This window comes from Betta splendens, chromosome 6, assembly GCF_900634795.4.
Source record: "Betta splendens chromosome 6, fBetSpl5.4, whole genome shotgun sequence".
NCBI lineage: Eukaryota > Metazoa > Chordata > Actinopteri > Anabantiformes > Osphronemidae > Betta > Betta splendens.
The window spans coordinates 14,462,544-14,488,691 of NC_040886.2; the positions used below are offsets into that span (position 1 = coordinate 14,462,544).

The window sequence follows — 26,148 nt, forward strand, 5'->3', positions numbered from 1 at the left end:
CTGTAGCGGCATTAAACGCGTCACAGGTATAGAACAGCTTGTTTTTGGTAGGAAAGGGAAAAGGTGCAGAGTCTCTCCCGTGTTTCATTGTACAATTTATTACAGGGACTTTTTTTAACAACGCTGTGACCTGTGGGAAAAGCCGACTTTAATGAATTTCTCGTTTTTTTCTCCCGCACTATGTTGAGTGGATAATTAGTTTTCTGACCTCACAGTGAAGCCCTGACCTGACATGTGAGGGATCATACTTACTTCTCTCCAAACAAACCTTTACTTAATGTTCTTGAACATTACTGTTCTCGTGCTAGTTTGCGGGAAGGCTGAATTGAATTTCGGCTGACTAAAAAAGGACATGAATCGACAGAAGGCTCGTAGAAAAACCTTGGTAATATTGTTAGGAATGTTTCAGAATAAAAGGGTAGTACGTTCACGGAGAGTAATTTTTATGAAAAGTAAAAAAGATATTTAATTCACCACAAATAAATTAATAAATGTAAAAGGATATTACAGGGCCACGTTCTGTCATCCATTTGTGCGTCTCAGGCTTCTTCCTACCGTATGTGATCTATTGCTGACTTCCTTTTCGTTGTGGTGGTGACTCACACTCAAAGGGCTGATGCTGTTGTTATGACTTAACGTTGGTGACAGCCGAGGCAGCCAACATAATAATCTCAGGTTGTCAGTCCACCTGTTTCCCTGTTCCAGTCTTGTGAATGCAATATCTCATGAATGCCTTGAGGGGATTTATTCAGATTTGGCACAAAGGTCTACTTCAGCACAAGGAGGGGCCGCGTTGATTTCCGCGGTCATGGGTCAAAGCTACCGTGACATCCTGTGTGCACGCGACATCTCGGAAGCGGATGAAGGAGACGTCTTCAAATGTTGGCACAAGCTCATTGGTTCTGTGTTGTTTGCTGAGCGTTATGAGGCTGATTGACTTTCCACATGGTCAACCTGCCCCCTGCAAACACTGAGCGCAGCTTAAATGTGCAGGTCGCCCCGACTCCGGGGGCATCTTAACCCTCTGAGGAGGAGCTGGTTATTAAAGTAGTGTGTCTACATGGACTTCCCCCGACCTCTGCTCGACAGAAACCAGTGAGACATGCAACATTCAATGAACATTACCAACCTCCACCTTTTAGCCCTCGCTATTAAGCATCTCAGTGAATCAGAGCCTCCATCTTCGCTGGCTGCATCGTACGCGTCTGTGCAGACACGCGTTGATATGCGACTGGCTGCTCCACCTGTGCCATGTTCATTTGCAGAAACACTGAGCAATAATTATGCTGCTTCTTGAACAGAGGCATCAACAACAGGACAACGCCAGGCAAAATCAATCTGCACGAAAATATGGAGCGACCGCTAATTACTACACGGAGTCTTTGCTTCGCCAAACATTTCACATAAATCTCACTGTACACATTTTTATATTAATTATTTAAAACAGCCTTGCCTTTTAAAATGCAGTGGCTAACAGAACATTAAAAATGAATGTGCACAGCGTTGAGGAAAATACATCCTGAAGTAGCCTATTAATGTCGTTAATACTGGCATAAGGTCCTCCCCTACACGATGTTACATTAACAAGCAGCGCCAACCAACAACAAGGTCTCAGGTCTGTGATCAATGCTAGAATAACATTGTCAGCGGAGGCATAGTAATAACAGGCATCGCTGTTTGGGATATGAATCTCAATATGCAGGCTGACATTCCTAAAGTCTAGAATATTTTAAAACGCATTTACTGTGATCCTGACATGATAATTGTGATGATCTACTGTAATGCTAATCACAGGCTAAAGCAGAATGCCCAGCGAGAAAGGAACCACTTAGAACAGTGCTGTAGATTTTACCAAAGTGATGAGCACGCACTGTACGCGTCTGCATACCAATCTCCACGAGCAGACAAGCCGTTTTCATCTGTATGTTAATGCTGAGTATGTAAATAAGCCATGCAGCACCAGAGGAGGAGATAGCTGATGGGCTCGGGCTTATCATTTGCACACTATTTGATCCACTGATGTCACGCGTGCACTTCACATCTGATATCTTTTACAACAAATCAACTTTCAAGATAGGACACAGTCACAGAATAGGTAATATTTCCCCGTTTCATTCATTCACTCAGGCAGGGTCAGAGTTTCGAGGCTGTTAGATTGGATGGAAGTGGATCCAGGCACGGCAAATGCTTTCTAACAACAATGAAATCGAGGTAATGTGTTTTCTCACCTATCTCCTTATTTCCTAATGCGGTGATGCTGCATTCATTCAGAGTAACTTTAATCTTGTTCTGGAAAATTCCATTAATCTTTGATGTTGCTTGCCATACAAAGGAGAAGTTGCTGAGCGGTGGAAAAACACAGCCATATTTTATGTGCCCACACTACTGTACGTTACTCGGGCTCGAGCGCGGAACATGCTAGTCTATTTCCCGGCTTAATGCACCACATTCAGAGTCTATTAATGAAAAAACGAGGGGAATGAGTATTATTGGGGCTGCCTCCAAGACGAAATGTCAAAGAAATCGAATCAAATGGAAGGACAGCCATTTTGTCCTTGCCATATAGATTATTTATCAATCTGACCATCCGCAGTGACGCATGCCTGCTTTTAGAGTCCGTTCACACACACAGTGTCCCCACATCAACCTACCAGCTGGCCATAATCTGTTTTTCAGTGCAGGGTTGACTGACCACAAATACCAGTTTTTTATTTTTTACTTTATTTGATCCAACTAAATTATAAATGCTGTCATTAAAATTGCATTTAACATGCAAATGAAGACGTTTGACGTTCCTACATGGAAGATGACAGAAGATAAATATTGTGTAATAAATCGTAATATATGAAAGCCCATAAAATGTTAATCAGTCATTCACCTGGTACCTTCATAACACCCTTTGGAAATGCCAGTGGAAAACTGCTTCAGTGATGGAAACAAAGGGAATAAAGGAAACGCAGGCGCTTGCATATTTTCAATTTACCAGAAAAAAAAGGATCCAGTGGGTTTTTTCACCCGCAGATTCTGTCTTTCACTGTGATCTTAATCTTCCCTGAAGAAGGCTGTGTGTTCCCGCCCCTCGCTCTCGCTCCTCCATTTCACAGTCATTTGCATGGGCAGAAAGGGAGCGTGCACGGAACACATTTCAGCGTTTCAGTGCCAGGTTCCCCTCATTAAGTCACCTGTCACTTCAGGGCCATTATACCAGCCTCATATTAGCATCACCTCTCCTCCCCAATAAAGCACCTGGAGGGGCAGCGCCAGCCTACAGGCTAATGGCAGCCTACACGTCTCACATCAGCCACTTCTGCTTTACACGGTAATACATCAAATCGCTCGTAATGGATTGCTGATTTTCATAATGTGCATAACATACACAATGCCAAGTGGTGTAATGTATTCCACTGAACACAAAAATTACACCCATTGCAGTACATAATCAAACGCACCAAATGTTCTCGCTGACTGTCGGGCTCAGTGGTAAAAAAAAAAAAAAAAAGAGTGAAAACCCTCTGCATCGCCTGCTGGAGGTACAGTAACATATCCATCCACACCAGTCTTCTATTATCAAGCATTTGTTATCTCTTTGCTGCAGATACAGTAAAAGGCCCTCCAGATTATTCCTGTACAGTTCTATTACATTTGACATGCAGATGGGCTTGGACTTCAGAAAGCTTCGCTCTGCACCACAATGAAGCATGAAGTTAATGCCGTGCATTGTGGGCTTTGATTGCCATGGGATCGAGGTGTCAGAACTGGCAAGCATGATAATGGTAATACTTCTGCTGGTTTATGGGCCCTGCAGTGACCCCTGTGTCTGTTAACCTTGCCTCCTCCGTCCTATAAATCCTGCCCAGAGAGGTTTATAGGGCTCACTTGTCAAGCCCTTCCAGTCCTATTGGGTGGGTGGGGCGCTAGCATTCACTGCAAACGACACGGTGATGAATTCTGCATCTGTTCGGCTACTACAGAGTACAGACACTATTGTCATAGAATAATGTACATAGTAAATGTCACAACAAATCAGTAATTAGTGTGATCATTCCCCTCGCTGTTAGCTGGAAGTGGTAAATGGAGGAGACGCTGACTTCAGAGCTCTCGCTTGTAAATGTGATGCAGTGAGTTTAATGTGCCAGCCACAGGTTTTAAAGCATTAGCCTATAAACCCTCAAAACTTGGATTTTAAACGCGTTAATAAAATAACTCATAACTTGGGTCACGCTTCAGATCTGGAGCAGACCTTCAGTTTGTTTTTGACTTGAATGTGGATCCTTTTTGCAGTTGTTGCATTACACACCACCAGATTCCATTCAGTCATGAGTTGGAAATGATGATCCTGTTCCAGACATTAACCTTCCTACCACATTTTACCAGTCACGCAGTTAAATCTACACCTTCCTCATTTCAAAGTGCTCTAAATGCATTTAATGACGAGCCGGCTCCAGTCGAGACAATAAAAGCTATTTAACGCTATTTGAGGAATCATAATGTGACTGTAATGTTGGATCACACAGTGTAGACAGCTCAAAAATAAACTGCTATTGACACAATTCCATCTTCCATCCTTTTAAAAAGAGGGGTTTTAATCCATTGTCGGGGGAATAGAGTGCTACAGTAGTGTCTGTTGAAATTAGCAATTAGGCCTTTGTAAAAAGGCTCAAATACATTACTACAGGACAATATGGTTTCAAATGATCAAATTAATTAGTGAATACACATTTTTTAAAGCTTAAATGACACTGAGGATTGCTGTGGACATTAAACTTCACTGTTCAACCTGCTTCACTCATTTTACATGTAACAGCTCACACCTCCTGATTTGTCTGACCTCTTGGTTGTCCTAAAACTTGTTTTCACTTTTCCTTTAAATTCTAATCTCCTCGTTTGTCACCTGCGAGGCTCTATGACTGCGCTACAGCTAAAAAAGGGCCACACAAATATGGTTTGACAAACACTAGATGATTGGGGGGAATGTGTGTGTGTGTGTGTGTGTGTGTGTGTGTGTGTGTGTGTGTGTGTGTGTGTGTGTGTGTGTGTGTGTGTGTGTGTGTGTGTGTGTGTGTGTGTGAGATGCTTGTCAATGGCCACAAAAAGCGTCTTTCGTGTCTATCAGAGGTAATATCTATGTCCGGAGCAACGTGTGCCTCCATGCCAGACTAAACCCTGTCCTCCCCACTCCTCTTCCCTTGTGGGTTGCGCTTGACTTCCACCGTTTTCACAGCTGCTCTCAGCAGTGCACTCCATTACACCTTAAATCACTTAAAAGATCTGAAGCACCAAAAAAAATCCCTCTGCTGCTAATTCACCCTGACTGTGTGGATCATCTAGAGAAAACAAGAGCAAGCCAACGCCGCAACATCTGATTCTAGTCTAATAAAGTGCGATGCTATCTTTATTTCCAAGGCTATAATATTAAATTGAGTCACAAAATTACACCAAGGCCCCAGCGCAGTTCCTAAGCATTGGAAACACAATACCACTGATAAGAATCTCATATTTTACACCTAGTCACCCAATTGTTGAGGATCTTGGCAGGAGCATTCATACGGCGGTACATTCCTCTTTGCAGGGTATCTGAAAGCAGCAACAGAGATTAGGCTCAATAAATAAGGAGGGATAAGTGGGTCTTGTCCTGTGTTTGGTGGCACAGAGCAGTAGACACACAGAGGCGTGACACGCAGCTGCACAGTGCTATTGATTCTCCGCTGGTCTCCAGGCACCCTTCCCTTTCATTCAGGCTGCCTGCCAAGTGCCTCTGAACAGGAGCCCCTGCTCTCCCAATGTCTGCACGTCTGCTTAAGCACAATCAATGGCCCATCAGCAGGGGAGAGAACGCACGCCACTGTCTTTACTTCCACAGAGTGCGAGGCAGGGAAATTGAAAATATATGTAGTGGAAAGGCGTCATGATACCATGCAGGAACAAAACATTATTGACTATCAGAATGAAATCAGACGCTTTTAAAGGCGTCAGATGGAGGTTCCAGCCAGCAGCACCCCTGTTAGTGTCTAAAGAGCTTATTTGCCACCGAATGAAAAGCCTACCGCACTCAGATCTGATTTGAATAACTATTTGTTAGCTGTGGATCAATTTTTCTGCATGCTGAGCTCTGAAACAAACCATCAGAGTACCTCATTTCCCCTGATCAGATAAGCATTTGAAGGTTAGTGGAGGAGAGAACACAACAGATATTTTCCCCATTCCAGTGTATTCCACACACGATGACCACCGAAAATCATCCCTGCAGGGTTGTACGAGATGTGTTCTTTTATTTTTTTTTAAAGCACACACCTTAAGACAATGATAGATCGTGAGAATGAACCGACTTTGTCTCTCACTGATGAGCATTCAGCCTCTCCGCTGGTGGTCCACGATGCAGCATTCTGTACCACTGCAAATAGTCAGCTCAGGTTGCAGATCCGTCAGCCAGGCTGTCAGGGTTCACAATGGAGAGACAGAAACGTTCCCATTACCAAGGACATTTCGGTTTTGTTCCCACGCGGCAGAACATCTTTTTCAAATCCATCTTAACCAAAACAAAGGGGACGCGAAGCTGAATGCGGCAACATCTCTATTGCTCCCCAAAGATAAATAATGTACCCTCTTATACAACTCATGTTTCATCTGCGCTTTGAGTCCAAAACGGAGAACGTGGCCGTTGCAGCGCCGGCTTCAATCAGCGGATCATGCATGTCACTAATGACGCTCTCATTGGTCATTTTGAGGGTGAACAGCAGTTCGACTGGTATTGAGCGAGTGCACGGGGTCAGAAAATCCACTGGCTCTGTGTCACTGCAGTATGAGAGCAGATAATAAACAAATGGCTCCGTGTTAATTACAATAAAAACAACATATGTTGCCGCCTGCAGATGTGAAGGGTAGCCAGGTGCAGACGGGCTGCATCACTGCAGACATGAGAACAGAGCAAAACAAGACATAAAACCTTAATGATGAAAATTGATTGCTTTATGTATAACAAGCACCCTTATGTTAGTTATATAAAAAAATAAGAGGAAAGCACATATTTGAACTTATCCACTGAAATATTCATGACACACGCTCGCAGCCGTATTTACACACGTACACATACACATATGAAGCCATGGACACACACACACACACACACACACACACACACACACACTCGGGCTTTTTTCCGCAATGTTTGATCTGCGCTGCACCGACTTTGAAATTAAAAGACAACATTATTTCAACAGGACCTAATTTCTGTGTCATCGGTGAGGAGGACATGGGGGCATGAGCACTAACACTGGCTGAGCGGCTGTACAGCCAGACAGCAGCAGCGGCGGCAGCAGCAGCGAGTAAAGACGCTGGCAGCATATTTTAAGCACATAGATCTGGACCGGTGTCATTATTATTTCCCCCTCTGTCTAACTAACTAAGAAGTTATGGCACCTCAAGCAACCACACGCCGCATTCGCTTTGTTTATTGGAATAAACAAACAAAATGCAAACGGCATCCAGTCGTCTCACTGACACAACTTTTCAGCACCTTGGATAGCGCTCCGCCGCCGTCTGCCGAGCCGGGGTGAATAATGGTAATAATAACAACAATAATAATAATAACCCTCTCCGAGCTGCTGAGCGCTTGAGTGCGCTCATCAATACAAATTAATTTGATGTAATCGTCTTACCGCCTTTAATTATTTTATGCTACATCAGCACACAGTACGGCTGATGTTCACGGGCATGAAATTATAGCGCTCAAATATTTACTGTACCTCGCTGAAAGGGAGAGGAGCCGGGAGAGAATGAATGAGATGACTGAAGTGTGTGTGTGTGTGTGTGTGTGTGTGTGTGTGTGTGTGTGTGTGTGTGTGTGTGTGTGTGTGTGTGTGTCGTGCTACAAACTCATTTCATCCGAAATTGCGCATCGGTTTGGCGTGTAACTGCAGAATGTTGGGTCTTTGCCAGCGAGGAGCCTCCATTTCTTTCTAATTTTGCCTCTAAACGCTCTCCTGCACGGTTGACATTTTTTTGCAGGGGGACTCGTCTGTTGTCAGTTCATTGCTCTGCTCGTTGCTGTAACCTTTCCTAAAGAGCACATCCAAAAGGGACCCTTGAAAAAACGCAGGGACGAGGCCTAACCTTCCGATAAGAGCTGTTCGCGCGCCTCGTTGACAGGGTGTGAATAGCGCGCTGAAGCCTCCTATAATCGAGCTCTGATTGGCTGAGCAGCGCTCGAGGCAGCCAGTAAACGCACACCTGTGGCCGCACGACAATTATTTCCAACAAAGGGGAACAGCGTTGCACTAATTAGGCTCCGTGTCGCTCATCAAGCTAATTTAGAAACTCCCCAGGAATTAGAAAACAAAAAATGTTTATTAGTAGATTGTGTTGTAAATACTCAATTCCAGCCGAAGCACCTTGCGTTTGAACATCTTAACAGGTTTATAAACTTAGGCAGCCACCTACCCCAGTGTTGTCATGGTGACAATGGTGTACCAAAACGCTGCGGGGATGCTGGTGAACTTGCTGGCCGTGGAGCCTTTCTCGGCGTAAAACATGACCGTGGCGAAGATGATGATGGCCATGGTGAGGGAGAACAACAGGAAGCCCAGCTCGGAGGCGCAGCTCTTCAAGGTGTAGCCCAGGATGCGCAGTCCCGCGGAATGCCGGGAGAATTTGAAAATCCGAAAGACCCGGAAGACTCTGAGCGTGACGAACGCGCCGCTCACCTGGTCATTGTCGGTCATGACCAGCCCGATGTAGTACGGCATGATCGCGACCACGTCGATGACGCTCATCACGCTTTTCATGAACTTATATCGGCTCGGCGCCGCGATCAAACGCAGGAGATACTCGACTGTAAATATCATGACGCACGCAGTGTCTAAACAAAAGAAGGCCAGCGCGTAACGGTCTCCACAGGAAACCTCCTTCGACCTGTTGGGTAAAGTCCCGCACGGAACCGTCTCCACCACATTGGCCATCACCGATATGGCAATGAAGAAGCCGGTGACGTAGTAAAAGACCAGCGCTAATGTGCTGGTGTGAGGATTTTCAAAAGCCCGCCACAGGTACTCCCGGAACGTCAGGTTCACCGGCGTGACGTCATTGCTCATGTCCATCTCCTCGTCGTCTTGAAGCCTCTCCGCATTTTCGCGCCTCCGGTCTTTGTATTCCTCGTAACAGCAGTCCCCGATGATCTCGGGGATTATGCCGAAGAACGCGAGCTCCTCGTCGTACGCCGATATGCATTCTTGGCGCGGATAGTGCAGTTTGCCCGTGCGGTAGAAATTGAGAATATGCCTAAAGATGTCGGGGTCGCGGTCGAAAAAGTACTCGTTTGTCTCCTCGTGGAAGAAGAAGTCTCGCTCCGTGCTCCCCAGCAAAGTGTCCGGGTACCGCTCCAAAGTGGTCCGCCACGTCTGAAACTTGGTGCCGCTCACGTTGAGGATGATGAGTCCGTCCTGCGCTTTCCGCTTGTCTTGCGGGGGCACGGGCATCGGGGTGCTCGCCACGGGCATCCATCCTATGGCCGCCGCTCGAGCGAAGGGGAGCCACGCCGCTACACCTGCTGCCATGCTGACCTATAACGATTAAAACGACCCTGCTCCGGTTATCACAGTGCTATGGCTCAGAGACGAATTGCATCTGCAAGAAGAACAGCGGATAGAGACACCGATGGTTAGGCGCATGATGCACCTGGGCTCAACAGAATGTGATAAGAAAACACACAAACCAATTTATTCATGATGATACTGCGCATAGCACTGATGAGTATCACTCTCCAGCCTTTTCCCACAGTCTTACTGTTCAGTTATGAAAGCCTACTTTGCGGCAGAATGTAAATTGGATTTAGAAAGCGTCACCCATCAATCAGAACGGGTGTTTCGGCGGGGGAGAAAAGAGCCAAGTGCAACCAAACGCACGTACCTTAGGAAACGCTGCTCTTCAAACTGCACCCGCGGCGAGTTTAACGTGCCCGTCCGCGGAGGTGACCACTTGCGATTCTGCCGCCCATTTATCAACCACTGCGGCCGGGAGGTGACGGGAAAACAGTGCAGAAACGTCGCATCAACAAGTTAAACAATTCACGCGGCAGTTTCTCGGCCGCTCGAGCGGTCATTCGTCCGAGCGCGAGCCCCTCTCACCATCCGCGAGGCGACCGTGCTCAGTGGCATGCGTTTTTTCCCCCTCCGTTGCAGCTACTCCTCAATAAACTCCTGTTCCTCTCGTCGACTGCAAGACCACCCCCCCCCCCCTTCTCATCACCGAGCCTCGACCGTGGAGAGGGGAGAGAAAATGATATGCAGAGGGAGGAGTGGTCCTATCCGCAGTCAGAAATTCCTCCGTCGCTGCGCCGTGGGGGGAACTAATCAATGCGTAATGGTAGTCTAAGTAGGCGGCGCATCCACAGCCCGAAGTTAACGCTAGCGCGGTTCTGTCCCTTCACCTGCAGCACAACGGCGCTTAGACGATGGTGGCTCGTTTTCTGTCGATGTTTTGATTTTCCTGCTTTTTCTTCTAGTCATATTAACGCCGCAAGTCACTTGAAGTTTCCCTCCTATTGCATATCCAAAATGACGCAAACGCATCAATGAGCGCTTTTACGCATATTTATACATTACGATACGCAGGGCATCAATCAAATGTATTGGATACAGTGTTTAGGGCTAATATTTTTTTTAGTTGAGAGAAACATACGGATTTCAGATGTGCAACACTTGATCGATACCGTTTCTGAATTGCACCATTTTGCGAATGCTGTTCAGCGGACTTACACAACTTAAAAGGTCAACATTATTGGGCTACACCGCTCTACTGACATTTTCCAAAATAACCATAATCAATGAAATGTCTCACAACTCGGGCATCTCCCGGGGAATACGAGCCAGCTGCGCCCACCGCGAAGCCCGTGCTTCGGCGCGAGCCTCGTTTTGCCGCAGGTCCACGCGTCGGGACACGCGCGGAAGTTCGCGCTGAGCTGCTTTAGGCTCGCGTCCTGGCACCACGGACAGCGCACGAGCCGCCGGGAAACGGGCGCGTTGGACGCCGCGCTCGCTCGCTCGCTGCAGCTGTTGATCCTCTCCAGCTTCCGCCGAGCGCAAAGGTTCAGAGTCACGCTTAAGTACACACAGCTGCAGAGCTGCTGGAAAGTGGATTGTCTCGCTGGCTATTAACCTGGGCTCTATTGAGATGAGATGCAGATTCATTGTCTTTGGGAGGGGGGGAAAAAACATCCGCAGCTGCTACTGTTCTCAGTGCTGCAGTTTGCAACAAGTGAGTTCACGGACACATTCGATGCTGCAGTCAGAGCTGTGGCCTTTCGTTTTTTTCACATCCACAGCCAGTTTTGCTACATTCACATCCAGCCTCAGGTCCCCTCTGGCGCAATGCCGACTTTTTGTAGGATGAATGCACGGGACTGTCAGAAGTCCCATTAGTGTATGCTGAGCATGTCAGAGCACACTCAGTGTTCAGTTTGAGCAGTCGAGCCCAGGGGCGATGTATTCATCAGGGCATTTAAATATTCCAGCGGTTGCCAAATGGCACCAAACACAGGCGTCCCAGCGGAGCTGGATGCCAGGCTTTAGCTGCAAGCTTGTCAGAGCACAGATAGCCACAGTGTTTTCATTTAAAAGGTAGCGAAAGTGCCTGTTTAGCAATTACACATCCTACAATTTAGGCCGAGCAGGTAAAACGTTCCCAATTTCTAGCACACGTCAAAATTGCTCTTTGCCTTTAGTTCCGTAGTCAACGTGAAACCGCAGTCCCGTCGAAGAGTTAACCCAAAGTGTCAGAAAAGAAACTTTCCTGGTTTTCACTCAAACATCTTTCTCCAAAGTGAAACAAGGAAAAGCACGAATGACAGGGGCAGCACTCTTAGTCTTGTGGAAATTAAAAGTCGATAGCGTAACCTTTGTGAGTGACAACAACCTGGCAGCAGCCGACGCTGGTTTTCTTTACACTATCCTTCAAAATGTCAACAGAATTTTCTCCCCTCACGATGCCGTGCACCTGAACAAGGCTGCCCCCCCCCCCCCCCCCCCCCCCCCCCCCCCCCCCGCTGGACCGGGACGGAACCAGCGGTCGGGTCCTCTGCGGCGGCCGGTCGGTCGGTGTCGGACGCGTCGTACGAGGCGGCGACGCGCTTCACGAACACCCTCCAGTCCCAAAAAGTTTCAAGGTGATTTCCGGTGATTGGTGTTGACACAGAGCTGCGAAGATGATTTAATTACGTTGTCTGTGTGTTTATGGATCGACTCTTTGGATAAAGCAATTAGCATGTGTCCCTAACAAGGTTGAGCGGCTTGTCGTTGGTATTCTGCGCAGACACGAGCGGCGGCCTGAACAAACATCGCTTTCCTTGTACAGCTGACGATACCGTGAGTCCAAACACGCTGACGCGGCGCTTTCCATTGGCCTCCAGTGATGATGGCACATAATCAGACTCTGGCCCGTCTCGCCAGACAGCGCTCGCTGGCGTTTTGAACTTGTACCACTCAAGTGACGCCGACGCCCTTGCGGGATTACGTTGTGTAACAGGATGTGGTTTGTAAACAGGGCCTTAAGTGAGCGCCGCGTTGTAACGCGGAGGCACCGACCCAAAACACACGCGAAGCATCTTTTCTTACTCGATCCACTGACACTGTAGCAGTCTGTCTACTGTATAAGGATGCAGCCCACACTGCAGCCTGTTTCCTCTGCTCTATATTTAGTCAGGCTTAGCTCAGTGATTGAAATGATTAAACAGATGAGTCCTCTTCAGTGGAGATGTGCCAGGGCTTGTTAAGGAGGAAGTGGAGGGTCAGCCGCCCTTTGATTCAGGCCATTTATATAGAAAAATACTTGAAGGGGATGCAGCTATTTCAATGTGAGCCTGTGACAACAGGTCAGCGGCGAGAAGCTTTTTTAATCTATGTCTCAATTCCTGAAACCATATAACCGTCATGTAGCCAATACGCTACATGTGGAGGATAGTAGCAGAATGCAGGTGAAGTCTAACCTTATAATAAACTTTATTTATGGAGCATTTTACCAGGATTCAAAGTTGATGACAAGTGATAAAACGGTAGTAAATAAAAAGCCAACGAGAGCAGCAGTAAAATCCTAGAAAGCAGACAAAAAAGGCGACAGATAAATAAAATGTCCAACTGCACCCCGGCATGATTTACAGCCTGCCGCTAATAAAGTCAATAATCACCCTCGTGACATGTGAGCTCAATGACGTGCCGCTGCCCTCAGGTGAGCGCCCCGCGGCTGCACAAGTCATCTCCCAGCGCGCCGTCCCTCAGCTGCGTCTGCCTTTCTGTGGCTGTAATGAGTTATTGACCCCCTGCGGACGTGCAGAGCAGGTCGCCGCCGCTCTTTATTGCACACGGCAGCTGGTGCGCGTGCGTCTCCGTCTGGGCGCGTATTGACACCGGCGTGCGCTGAGGTGCCCTGCGTGCATGTGTGCGGTGCCGGTGTTGACGCTCGGAGGCGGAGGGACTGGCTCCATCCGATCAGGACTGTCGGGATCATCTTTGGTTTAACAGCGGCTCGTCGTCGTGAAGCTGCGAGCGTCCGCGTGCGTTACGCTGCTGTACAGCACCACTACAGTAGAAGCTGGTCTGCATCACGTATTCACTTCATAATTCATACTCTGGGAGCCAATGAAATGGGGGATCCACCCACTGGCGTGTTTTTAATTGTTTTACATAGCTGCTCATCACCGTGTCTTTAGGGGAAGTCGCTCTCATCATGTGGTGAAGGGAAGAAGGGATTAGACGGGACTTGTGCCTGTAGCTGAAGCACATGCGCTGCAGCAGGTGTCTGGGGCTCCAGGACAGAGCACCACATTACTGCGGGATCAGCTGGAGACCTCCCGGCGCGGCCCTGGAGCCGGTCCGGCCCGTGTGCATCCCTCGCTGTCACAAGCGCAGAAAGCCAAAGTTCAGCTCGGGATCGGATCAGACATTAACCGGCACATTGTGCTTCGCTGCTCATCACCCGTGCACATAAATTAGTGTGAGGGTAACGCTGGAGCGCATGGGACTCCATCCAAGATAGAAAAAATATGACCTAATCTACTTCAGCGCTGAATTCATAGTGGTTTGACAGATGTGAGGAAGCGATTCATTGGCTCGGGCCCAGACTCTCGCTGCCGTCTCAGCTGACGGATGCCTCAACGCGGCCGTCTCCACGCCAGGACGGGCTTTAACTGCTCCATCACGGTTATTACAAGCGCGCGGCAGCGAGGCGGGGGGTCGGGGGCGGGACTAGTGGGGCGCGTGGGCTCCTCCTGACGTCGCTCGTCGGGACTTGGCACCGGCGGCCCTGTCCAGTGACATTTGCTTTCCCACCATGTGGCCCCTGTACTTTGAGGCCAGATGGCGGATGATGCCTCGGAAGCAGGCGACACACAAACACTGGTGCAAACTCACCCGCACATTTACATAAGATCTCACACACAGACACACTGCTCACAATCCAGTTTCCTTTCTCTAGCTGAGCATGGGGGGGGGGGGGGGGGGGGGGGGCAGAGCAACAGATCGATTTGTCACCTAAAATAATTTATAAAGTCCTGATAGAATGCCAGAAAGTAAACTTGGGGAAAAGTGGATGTATTATGATTGGAGTCGGGTAGATCGATGCTTTCCTCTCTCTGTGAGGCTCAGCTTGTTTTTTCAGGGTGAAATATCATCATGAAGGCAAAACACACATCGCCTCCACCTCCCCTTCATGTGAACTGCAGTATTTGTTTCCACTCTCCTCTCCGTCTCCCGTCCCCTGGTTTTCTCCCCCTTAGCCCCACATGAAGGCACCGCCAGTCATACGCTTGTGGGTCGCATTCCGCCGATCAACCGCTGAGCTCACATTTATTATTGAGCAGACGCCCTGCGATGTCGTCCAGGGGCCGAGAGAGACGGGAGTTGAAACGTCAGCCGAGCAGATTGTGACAGTACAACGCGGCCTATTAACACTGCGAGGAGGAGGCAAATCAATTTACCCCCTCTGAAAGTTTTATCAATCATGAGCATCACAGCTTGGAGGAAGACTAAATGAAGGAAGGCTTTCTCCAAATACATCATGTCAGTAAACTGCGATAGGCATCAGTACTTTAATCTAAAGCTCCTTTGAGCAGCTTTTTGTGAAATCATTTCTGCTCTACTAGAAAGCACACAAACCGCAGATTCACAGGAAATTATAGGGCAGAGAGGCAGTGACACAGACGCACATCCCTCAGCTTTTGTCACGTAGCTCTTCTGCTTATAAGCAAACTATCTGATTTGTTCCCATGTGCAACTGAACCCGAGCCGTCCCAAATCTGACCGATCCGCTGCACAGCGTCGCGTACCGCCGGGCCGCTAATCTCACACCAGTGACATCCTGACATGCGGGGAATTGTATTTGCTTTCTAGTCGAGAATTGATTGAAGCCAACGCCACCGTCACGGGAGTCAATTTATTGTAAAGGAACAGACGGCAACTGGTTAGCAAAGCCTGACAAACTGGAAAGTGAGCCGTGGAAAGGTAACAAAATCCGCTCATTAATTTACAATTAATATTATATATGGGGGAAATTTACAATTAACTGGTTTTCTCCCTGGAGTTGGCTCCTGCTCCAGGCTGATTTCTGGCGTTCTTTACTGGGGTCTCGGCTGGTTGCTTAGCAACTGCTCGGGGGCAAGAAGTGGCTTGGTACATAAACCCCTGTAAAAAGGAGCATTGTGGTTTTGATCATTTAGCATTTGTTGAGCTGCTGGAAGGCCGGCCGCCCCTGAGCCGCCTCTGCTCCCGGGCTGCGAGCTAGGCTGCGCTAACCAACGCCGGCTGGAGCCCCGAGCCCAGCAGCACCAATGGGAAAACATTACATTAAATCACATTACACTATCCTGTCAACTGGCAAAAGGCACATTATCACACAGACGCATACATTAAGCCACTCAAAGCCCCCGAAGACAGAAAGTGATTAAGTGTATTTCCTTAATTTTGGGATGAAGCAGAACGTCATTGTCAGCGGTTTCCAGAGTGATATATCATTGGCCGAAGCCTGGAATCAGCATCTTTAGTAATGACACTGAGCGTGGTGAAAGGACCGCTGCAGATAGGCTATGTGTCATAACCACAATTGAACTTCCATTCAGCACACAATTGTCTTAGCATTTAAAGAAAATCTTTATGTGGAGCAGCTTGATATGAAGATAATGACGCATTCCAGTCGCGCAGAAAAAGCAGTACAGCAAATGGATGGGCTGAAATGAAGATAACCTGCCTGCGACAGATAAAGGAGAGGTGTTTGGGTCATCAGCCGCAGCGCAGCGCCTTTTGGATGGCAATACAATTCAAGAGGGGGTGGACCGTCCTCTGAGAGTTTTATAATTAATCAAACTCCCCCTTTAAACTCAACTATTTTACATTCAATTTTATCTGCCCGTCTCCCACGTGCAAAGCCCTTGTGTGATGTGAGCCCATATCTTAATTACTCTCAGATCACTGATACCCCCCGCACACACACTCCCAGTATGTCTTGCAGAGACAGAAAATCATTTTACAGCTGAGCAGATAAGTCCCCGTGCTCCTTTTAACAGCCCCCCCAGCCTAAGCACATCTGACAGTGTTGTCGTGACAGACAGCCAGCGAAGGGCCTTGTTCCCATAATTCCTCAGCTGCATAGTAGTAATGAGTCCTCGTGATGGATTTAAAATTGAGCCCCTGCAAAAATATTATAATGTTGAAGCAGACGAACATCGTTAATATGTTATTAATGGCAGCGGCTGCTGAAGCCGGTGACTTAAGTTTTTTAAGTTGAGGGAAGGATCATTATCAAATGTCTGTGGATTTGCAAATAAACCTCCAGCTCCATATCGGCCGGTGCAACATCCTATTTGAGGCCGTTTTCTCCGGTCGTAGTGAGGGTCAGTGTGTGTGAGAGGCGACCGGTCGCCCGCGGCGTCCCGCATCCCGTCGGATGAGGCCGTTTCCCGGCGCCTCCTCTTCCTCTGCGCCTGCGGCTCCCTGTAAAGTCACCAGAGAAGCACCACTAAAAGTTAATCCATTAAAGTTTTAATTTGTGCTTCATAGGTAATTAAAAATGTGTGCATTCGCAGGAATGACTGCAGTGGCTATAAAAGGTGTGCGTTTACACTCATGAATATCTAAGTGGTGAAAAGGAAACACTTGAACAAAGAGCATTATTGAAACCAACACGAAAACAAAAAAAAAAACACACTGTCAGACATTTACTCCAGTTCAGCGTCTAAAGCTGTCAGAGACAACGCCGGCGCGCGGCACGTAGCAGCTTTAGAATGACACCATTGAATATGAAATAATTATAAATCCCTCACTCTATAAATAAAGCTGACATATTAAAGAGCAATATTTTGATATGCCAAGCCACGGGCTTCTTCATCTGCAAAGGGAAAAAGAGCCAGGGGGCGGCGCCGGGGCTGTGAGTGCAGCTCTGGGGCGACGCTGACAACACAAGTGTGCGGTGAAATTAAACAGGAGACCGAAATAAACACAAGGTGAGCAACCGCAAGTCAACGCCTGGTATTAAATAGTCCTCAACTTTTTTGATGTGCCTGAGCAGACGCGCCGGCGCAACGGCACCACTAACACCCCGTTTTATTACACTTCAACATTCTCATTACGGCTGAGCTCGCCACCACCAGCGTAAACATCATTACCGCAACCATTATTGCATAAAGCAACGCAAACATTCACCTGCAGCAGTTTTGGGTTTCCCCACTGGCGGATGAATCAGCGCGCAGTTGTCTAATCACCTCCTTTCACTCTTTCAGCTTGTTACCGGCTAATCATGTTCATTTAAATGGCTCACATGTGTAATTACAGCCGTCAAGCAGTCCCAGGCCTAGAAAGGTCAGCTTGCTTAGAGGGCCAGGCCCATTATGGAGACATTAAGTTATGATCATAGCTGTAGGCCAGCTGCAGTAATGTAACCCCAGGGAAAAAACGCCAGCCTTCCTCGTTGGGAGAATGAAGCGTTTGTTGAACAGAGAGTGAGGTGTGTGTGTGGTGTGTAGATTTGATTACCCTAAATATGACCATAACTCATTTATGGCTCATCACCGGCTTCTGTTTAGCAATCAGTGAAATCCAGTGCGTTTGTGTTTATGGCTTTTATAATAATTTTGTTGATAAAAGCTAATAACGGTCGCAGGGACGGCGCGTGTGAGTGCTGGTGTTTTTCTGAGGCTGTGTGAGTGATGGAGGGAGGCGTAGGGACGCAGATAGTCAAGTCGTAGAGTGTGTCTGTACTTAGCGGACAAAAAGGCTTCTTATTTAGGATGCGGGGAGTGCAGTGACACTCAGAGGATTAGCCGCAGCGTTTTCCATAAAGCCAGAAACACTCTCAGGACACCTTCGAGTCCTTCTCCCTTTCCTCCTTTAACTCCCCGTTTCGTCCGCTCGCGTTTCTCTTCACTCCGCCGCCGCGCTCTCCCAGGAGGTGAGAGGAATAAACCCTGAACCGTCGGAGGAGAGGACGGAACAGGGTGAACGTAAATTCGCGAGGTGTTTCGCTAAGATGTCGGCGCGCCGGCAGCAGACAGACATCTGGGGATGTCATGGTTCCTGCGGGCAGTAAAGCACTGATAAAAAGCACCAATGCAGATCTGCAGCTGGACGGATCCATTGTTATGGCTGCTTTATGGACTGTGGCCGTCCAATCAGAGCTCTAATTAAGCAGGAGCAGTGAGGGAGCGCTAAGAGCATAGCACCTCGCAGCCCTCTGGATGCCGTTGTTGTTTACTGGAGCCAGGAGACTTTGCACAGTGTCGCTGCCGCAGCGCCATGTTGACACGGCTGTTTTATTAAGAGCAAACGCACTCGCTTTCTTTCTTTCTTTCTTTCTTTCTTTTTTTTTTTAGCACCATCTCCGCTTAAAAGAGTGCCGGCGAGGCGAACCCAGGAGGCTGTACATTCTATTTCATTTCCATTTGAAAAACAGCGCGGTGGAAATGACAAATGTGTGAGGCCTATTGAGGAGCCCTGAGGGCAGTAATGTAAATAACAGAAATTAATCATCCTCTGGAAAGAGGGAGGAACACGCCTCGCAGTCAAAACAAAAGGTCACCGAGCCGCCCTCCGCCTTCACATCTTCAAACTAGGAATGAGAGACTTCTGACACGCCGCTAATGTCTGACTGTGTGGTCTGAGATGTTTGTGTACGAGCGTCTCTCTGTGAGAGTGGAGGTGCCTTTGAATGTGTGTGTGTGTGTGTGTGTGTGTGTGTGTGTGTGTGTGTGTGTGTGTGTGTGTGTGTGTGTGTGTGTGTGTGTGTGTGTGTGTGTGTGTGTGTGTGTGTGTGTGTTTGCTACATCCGCATGCATACGTACACGCACTCCATTGTCTGTTTGAGTGAGTGTTTGGTTGCAGATTTGCAGGATACCTTTTTTCTCCGAGGCCGGACCATCCACTTTCAGCTGACAGCAAATAGTTGAGCAGAACCAATTTAATCTTGTTTTTCAGCCCGGGATGACACGCGGCAGAATAAAGCGGTGGAGCCCGTCCTAACTCTGCTGGTGGAGGCAGTCACACTGGGCAGCCGCACGCGGCGGAATAGATGGTAATTGCAAGGTGTTGATTTGAACTTTATAGACATCATGGGAAGCTATGGCAACACAGCGCGCGTTGCACTGGGCAGAGACATACGGCGGCGGGCGTCTCGTCGCTGCGCTAACAGCTTCCAGGGAAACTAATTTGCGGCTCTGGAAAACACTACCTGACAGATCGATTCACCAGTTGTACCCACAATTAATGGACGACTCACAGTCGCGGAGGAGCCGATCCTCTGGGCAGCGTTGGCACGAGAAAAGGGAGAATGGTGAGAAAACGTTGCTCTCCCACGTCTCATAAATGTCACAATTAAAAGCAACCGCGGGCTCTGTGTACATTACAACGGCTCCTGGGGGACGCCTTGACATTTGGACAATCATTTCCCATCGCGAATAAGTTGGATTTTATGTAGCCCGAAAAGCTTGCGCATTGCAGCATTATTGGACTCATTTGCAGAGATCGAGGCAATTGCTTTGGAAATAAAGCACAGCAGACTGTTGCACACATATTCATAGCAGCGAGCGCCACTGAAATGGGCTCTTTGGTTTTTTTTCCCAGTGACGGCGATCTATACATAGAGCTGGTCTGAGCTGTGAAGTGTTGCTGGTGAAGAGCACACACCAGCTGTCAGTGTGGGGAAAGAGAAGAAAATAGCTTTCATCACAGAGGGGAGAAGACTGTCAGGCCACGGGAGGCAGAGCCTGAATGAGTAATACGTTTTCAAATAAATCCACATGGGTAAACTGGAATCTGACTGCAGGAATCCGGCGCCGCGCGCGACGTAACCAAACGCCTCATCTTCCCCAGAGGATCTGCAGATGAACAGAATCAGCAAGAAACAACAAATCCCTTCCGCTCCGAGAACTCTGCGCAGCCCCAATCAGATTAATAGCAGTTGCACCGAGTAGTCCATGAAAATTTACCAGCGTCCGCCGGTTTTACATAACACCAGGGTGGACCCGACTGAGCCGATGCCGACTGGCTGTAACTTCCCCCCATTTTGGGAAAGACTGAAGCTTCATCGTTGTCCTCTTGCTCACGGGTTTCCTTTTTTTCCGTTGTTGATGGACGAAATTATGGGATTTGACTAAGAGGATTAAAATGACAGCAGTTAATGAGACACAGCTGGGACTGGATCACAACAGACAAAAGTGAACCCCCACCCCCCCATCCTTCCCCCACTGGAGTTAGAAATCCATAAACGCATAAACAGACACCGCGTGCACACGGGGGCACGCACGTCAGCACACGAGCACATATGTTCCCCCTCGTTCGCCCCCTCCCTCTCCCCGACACGAACCTAGAGGCCACGGGACGAGCTGCCACTCACTTCCATATAATGCTTATTACACAGGGTTTATTATCCCATTCAAAGGAACCAGATTAATTCGTGTCTTTTCTGCTGGATTTGAAGTATTTAGCCTGACAGGACACACTGGGAATAATGGCATAATTGTAAGCTCCCAATAACCCCCCCTCCATTAAGTGAAGGAGAAGCGCTCACTTTGAGGGGCAGAATATTCACACGTGACAATTCAAAGTTGACCCGCATCTTATTACCGAGCTGATCCACGTTATTATGTCGACAGGATAAACAGGAGCTGCTAGTATTTGATGCTATGCCAGAGGTCGTGTGCAGTATATTAGCTGATCCAAAGGACCGTTGACTCCAGCGTTTTTTAGCTCTTCTCTATAGGATTTCGCAGGCTCCTCCCGTTCCTTCTTCCAGATGTTGATTTCTCCTGGGATGAGCAGCCGCCTGCTTCTGGATCCTCCCACGGCCTCCGTCCGCCGCCTCCAGCGGCGTTTTGCGCGCTGACCTTGGCACGGCCGCGCCGCGTGCGCGTGCCAGATACCCGGCGATGGCGTCTGCTCGCATCCTTCACGCTGCTGTTACGCGCTGGGCAGCCTCAGGGGCATCTTTGCACCGTCTGCAGTCCTGTCTGGGTTGGTGGATGCCGGCCTTTATCGATCTTGTCCCGAGAGGCTCTTGTTGTGCTGCTGTGATTAGTGCCTCTGTGCTGTCTTCCAGTTTAGCCAGTGGAAGAGCTTTCTGATCTCAGCCACTTCTTCTGTCAGCTCCATTCTCTTCCTCATCAGGTATCCGCTGCCTGAGGGGTTCACTAAGCACGTCATTACTCGGGCCCATCCTGCTGATTTACTTATGGATCATCCTCCATAGTGGCTCTGATCCTCACTAGTCCCCGGCTTACAGTCCCAGGGTCAAAGAAACTAAAAGCGTCTATGTAACTGACTGAAGCAGCGGAGTCAGATGAGAATTCTCTGTGGGCTCATCACTGTAAATTATAAATTTCATATTAACTACATCTGCATCGAGCCCTTAGGAAGTAATGCCGAGTTAAAGATGGAGCCAAAAACACATTATACAGAGCGAGTCCATCACCAGAAATGTAATCGAAAACTCCCATGATGCAAACAGTGACTGTGAGATGAAACCACGAGTCCAATGTTTGTTCATGTATCATTAAGGGACGAGGAGTTAAAATCAGCTAAAGTAAACCAATTTTATACAAGCTTCCTTCTTTCTTGTTTACCTGCAGAACACTTCTCAGTTCAGATAGAATAAATAAGTGCAGAATGTCTAGTTCCTTATGATCAATAATACAGAATACTACATGCTTTTATAATATTAATACTACAGTATATTTCCTTCATGTACATCAGTGGAATAGTGGGTGGTTCAAAGAATGTAGTGGTGTAAAATGCTTGTCTTCCTCTCCACACTATGCAGTGACAGGTCCACTGTGTTTTCCAGGGTAAACACATTTGTCCTGGAGGTTAAGTCATTCCTGGACCCTTTGTGCTCATGCTAAAAGCAACATGCTTGATTAAATCCATGTGGACCGTGATGGACCCACTGTGGGTGACACTAATGTGGCCTGAGCCTCCATGATAATGTAATATGTATGTTAATAAAAAGCCATCTACTTTAAAGATTCTAATAATGTAAGCAACACATTATTAATCATAGCTGGGAGCACATCAGGAAGACAGAGTGCCTGCAACACGCGCATTCTGAAGCGGTCCTGATGAAGCGGCGCCCGCGTGTGTGTGAGTGGTGATGTACAGTACACCTCGTCACGTCCACACGCGGCGCTGATATATTATATCACATTCCCTGCGTCACATTGCTGCAGAACGCTTATTGTGATTCCTTTCATCCCCCAGACTTACAGACGACCCAGGATTTGGTGCTCTCGCGAGGCGGCGACTGTGTTAAACTCTGATAAAAAGGAGCCGCGCCGCGGTTTTTAAGGTGAGCCGAGCCGCAGAATCAAAGACAAAAGACCGGATGCAAAGAAGGATTGGAAAATCAGAGCGAGATCACAGCAGCAAAGCCGCGGCTGAGCAGCGGCCGCATGGTGTGATGTGGGCTGTGATGTCAGACAGATCAGAGGCTGAGCCGGACGCCTGACCACGCAGCATCCGCCCGTCGCATCCAGACTCAGCAATTAGCTCCAGCACTTGTTTTGGCCACAAACAGTCGATCTCCTCTAATATTTGGAAACACATTGGCCTTTCAGAGCTCAAGGGCCACAGCATTATTTAGCTGAGCCCGACGCTGTGATGAATTAGTGAATTTCTGGGAGTGTGCGCTGAATTCCATTATGCTAATCTTAACAGAAGGCTCATCTGCAAGTGGCATCGGATGGGAAGCATTTCCACTCATCTACATTACTTTTGCCCAGCAGAACACAGCATTAACCACCTGTGAATGTATTCCAGCACAATACGATTTGCAGGCGGGCGCCGTATCCATAACGGGAGACGTGTTGTGTGATGCAAATGTGCCGGTCGCTGAATCGTGAAGGCCTCGGCGGCCGTCGCCCGCTGACCCCCAGGGCCCCGCCGTCCTCGGGCCGGAGCCGACGGCTTGGATTCCTGCAGCACGGGGGGGGGGGAACGAGAAGTTGTGCCTCCATTTCAAATCAACCTCAGTTTTAGCCCACACACAGGCCACGCTTCAGTGGTGTGAGAAATTACAGGATACCACGCCTTCCAATTTCTCCATCACTGGACCAGACTGTTGCAGGTTTTCGAAACAATTACCCCAAGGGGATCAGAGTAACCTTGTTTATAGCTCATTGAGCATCCACAGTTCCAATTTAGCACAGGTAATTACAACGTCGTTGTCTTCTCCTAAATCTTCACCCAAGGTGTTATCACACATAGCTGCCTTTGGTCGGCTTGTTTGCCTGTTGGACGCTGATCGAAGCAAACATCATCAGTATTCTCGGGCGTTTCCTGGACGGGCTCGTGTTCATTCTCCAGGTGTCGGTGACCCGGTGCGGCCCGCTCACCCAGAGCGCATCAGTCACACTAACACACATCTGTCGCAGCGGTCCACCCCACTCCATCACAGCCGCGGCCGGTCCCTCTCCTTGAATGTCCCGCCCGCGCGGAGAGGACAAACAAATCTTCCGATTTGCGTCTAATCTGCAGTCTCCGCTCAGCGTGGGCCTCCGTCGGCCTCGCACATCAAGGACACGCGCGCCATGGGGGGGCCATCCATTAGCGCAGCATCCTGCCTCCGCCATAGTGTGATAGGGACAGGGCAGAGGGATACGCTCCAATTAGAGATGGAGACATGGGGACTTTGCCCCTGACACGTCCCTGCTGCTCCACAAAAGCAGTGTGAGCACACCTTCCCGATACAAAATGAAGGCTTTGCTGCCTGTAATTTTTCCTCCCTCAGGCTGTGGCTGTTCATTCACCTCGTGAAGCAAAAGCATTTTGCGTCCCGCTGTTCCTGGTCGTGTGCGGCGCCGCCCGGCTGTGCGGGTCCGCCGCTATGAATGGCCAGTCAAGCTTATCTGTTCCTATACGTCTGCGGAAGGAATTGCGCGGCGCGGGCGCGCTCCTTGGCGCCCGCGTGGAAACGCTACGCTGTGATGGTCTTTGGCATGCGTCTCTCATCCCAGGCTTCCATCAACAGAGGAGAAATCCGTCTCTCTGTGTAGTGCAGCATGTTCGGCTCGCCTGTTCCGTGTCGAGGTAGCTTCATGCGTCGTGCATTGGCATGCCGCATGAACACAAACTGCCGATGCCCACTGGGAGCTCCTTCCATCCATTTGCATTATACTGATGCTCCTAAACAAAGGAAGCAAAAAAAAAAAAACCCATCAGATTTTTAATTAGAATTCGTGCACGAGAGGTACGAGGCGCAGGAGAGAGCGCTGCTCAAAATCTGTTATGAATATTTCATCCTTGTTTTGTATGAATAAAACACAACGTGGATCTGATTCGACTACAGGACAGCGCGCTTTTCACGAGTCCCGCGTGTATCTGGCCATTCGAAAGGCGAGAGATGAGCACTGAGATATGAATAAGCCCTTTTTCGCTGCGAGACACCTCCCATGGAATCTAAACTCCACCAATGACCTGCGAGTGCACAAGTGCAGCGTTCTACATAAACAGTGGGAAAATCTAGTGTATTCGGTTGATTATGCAGTGTATCAACTATGCATGAAGCAATTACATTCCCAGGGCCTTGGGGCTAGGATGGAAACCAAATGGATGAATTCCTGCAACGATCCCTCCCTCCATTCTCTATACGTGTCCATTCATTAATCCAGCCGAGCAGCTATTTGCTTGTGCAAACATTCGTTTAGCTGTTTGTTTGTCTGTTCACTCAGCCATGGAAGTATTTCTTTTTTATCTGCTTCAGGAGACGCTGAGATTCTTGTGACCAAATCTATGGGGATTTCAACGCAAAGTGAGGAGACGGGCTGCGCTGATAGATAAAGGTCAAAGGTAGAAGAAGCAGAGCCGGGGACACGGTCTGCGGTGACAGAGGAAGTGAGACGGGGGGAAAAAAGCACCGGATCTGTGGAGGCTTAGATTGATTAGAATTTAGAGTGAGGGAGGAAAAATTAAATTGAGAAAGGGAGGGAGGGAGGGCTGGAAAGAGGGTGGATCACATTAGAAGGGGAGAGAGAGAAGAGAGCACGAGTCAGCATGATAGGGGCAAGCCTGAGAATGAGAATTTTACCCTGAGAGCACCAACTTCAAAAGCTTTGTGGGCCATGCCTTTACACATTTTCACTCTTAGCAGAATCCAGATTTCTGACAGTGTGTGTGTGAGAGAGGGAGGGGGGGGGGGCAAGGACAGGGATGAGAGAGATGTAAAGGAGGCAGAAGCATCTCCGTGGCAACCACACCTCCTCATTGATCCCTCTTAGAGGAGAATTAATAACTCGTCACCCAACATTTATGATAGCTTTGGAGGTTAGGCTAAAGGCTACATTAGCATGTTGTAAACGGATTCAGGGCAGTGACTGATGATACAGCGCGGCGTGCTTTGGTTTTTTCACGTTGTCTTAAGTATTTCTGCTTGTCTGTTTCTGCGCGGGTCTGTGTGCCAGTGCCTGTCTGTCTGCCTCTCTTCCATCTGGATTCTTTTAATCCCATTCTCTTCCTCTAATCCATCTTTCTCCCTCTCTTCCTCCCACTCTCTCCCCCTTCTCTTTGCCCCCCCCACCCCCCACCGCGCATGCAGCTCCTCGCTGCATCTTCCACGCAGTGGTGATTCACTTGGCAGCCACTTCAGATAAACATGTTGTGGTGGACAGACGCCTGGGTCCCGGTCCGGAGAAGC

At 48.5% G+C, this 26,148-nt stretch overlaps 1 protein-coding gene and 1 long non-coding RNA gene across 8 annotated transcripts in view; both read right to left on the reverse strand.

Annotated features, from left to right (window-relative positions):
• The window catches only part of LOC114856847 (potassium voltage-gated channel subfamily D member 2-like), a 31,227-nt gene extending 20,200 nt beyond the window's left edge, over positions 1-11,027 (reverse strand). The window contains exons 1-2 of one of the 7 annotated variants that reach the window (XM_029152648.3): positions 9,901-10,777; positions 8,437-9,554 (exon numbers count right to left, since the gene is read on the reverse strand). In XM_029152648.3, coding sequence (XP_029008481.1) covers positions 8,437-9,548 — 1,112 coding nt within the window. In that variant the 5' untranslated portion in view covers positions 9,549-9,554; positions 9,901-10,777. Of the gene's footprint in view, positions 1-8,436; positions 9,619-9,900 lie in introns of all 7 variants that reach the window. The other 6 variants (XM_029152647.3, XM_029152650.3, XM_029152649.3 and 3 more) reach the window with 6 other exon arrangements.
• Positions 11,028-15,400: 4,373 nt separating this feature from the next.
• Positions 15,401-25,418, reverse strand: LOC129604269 (uncharacterized). Its single transcript, XR_008695026.1, has 2 exons — positions 23,260-25,418; positions 15,401-16,967 (listed from the first exon to the last, which is right to left on the reverse strand). It is a non-coding gene; the product is annotated as an uncharacterized LOC129604269 (long non-coding RNA).
• Positions 25,419-26,148: the final 730 nt, after the last annotated feature.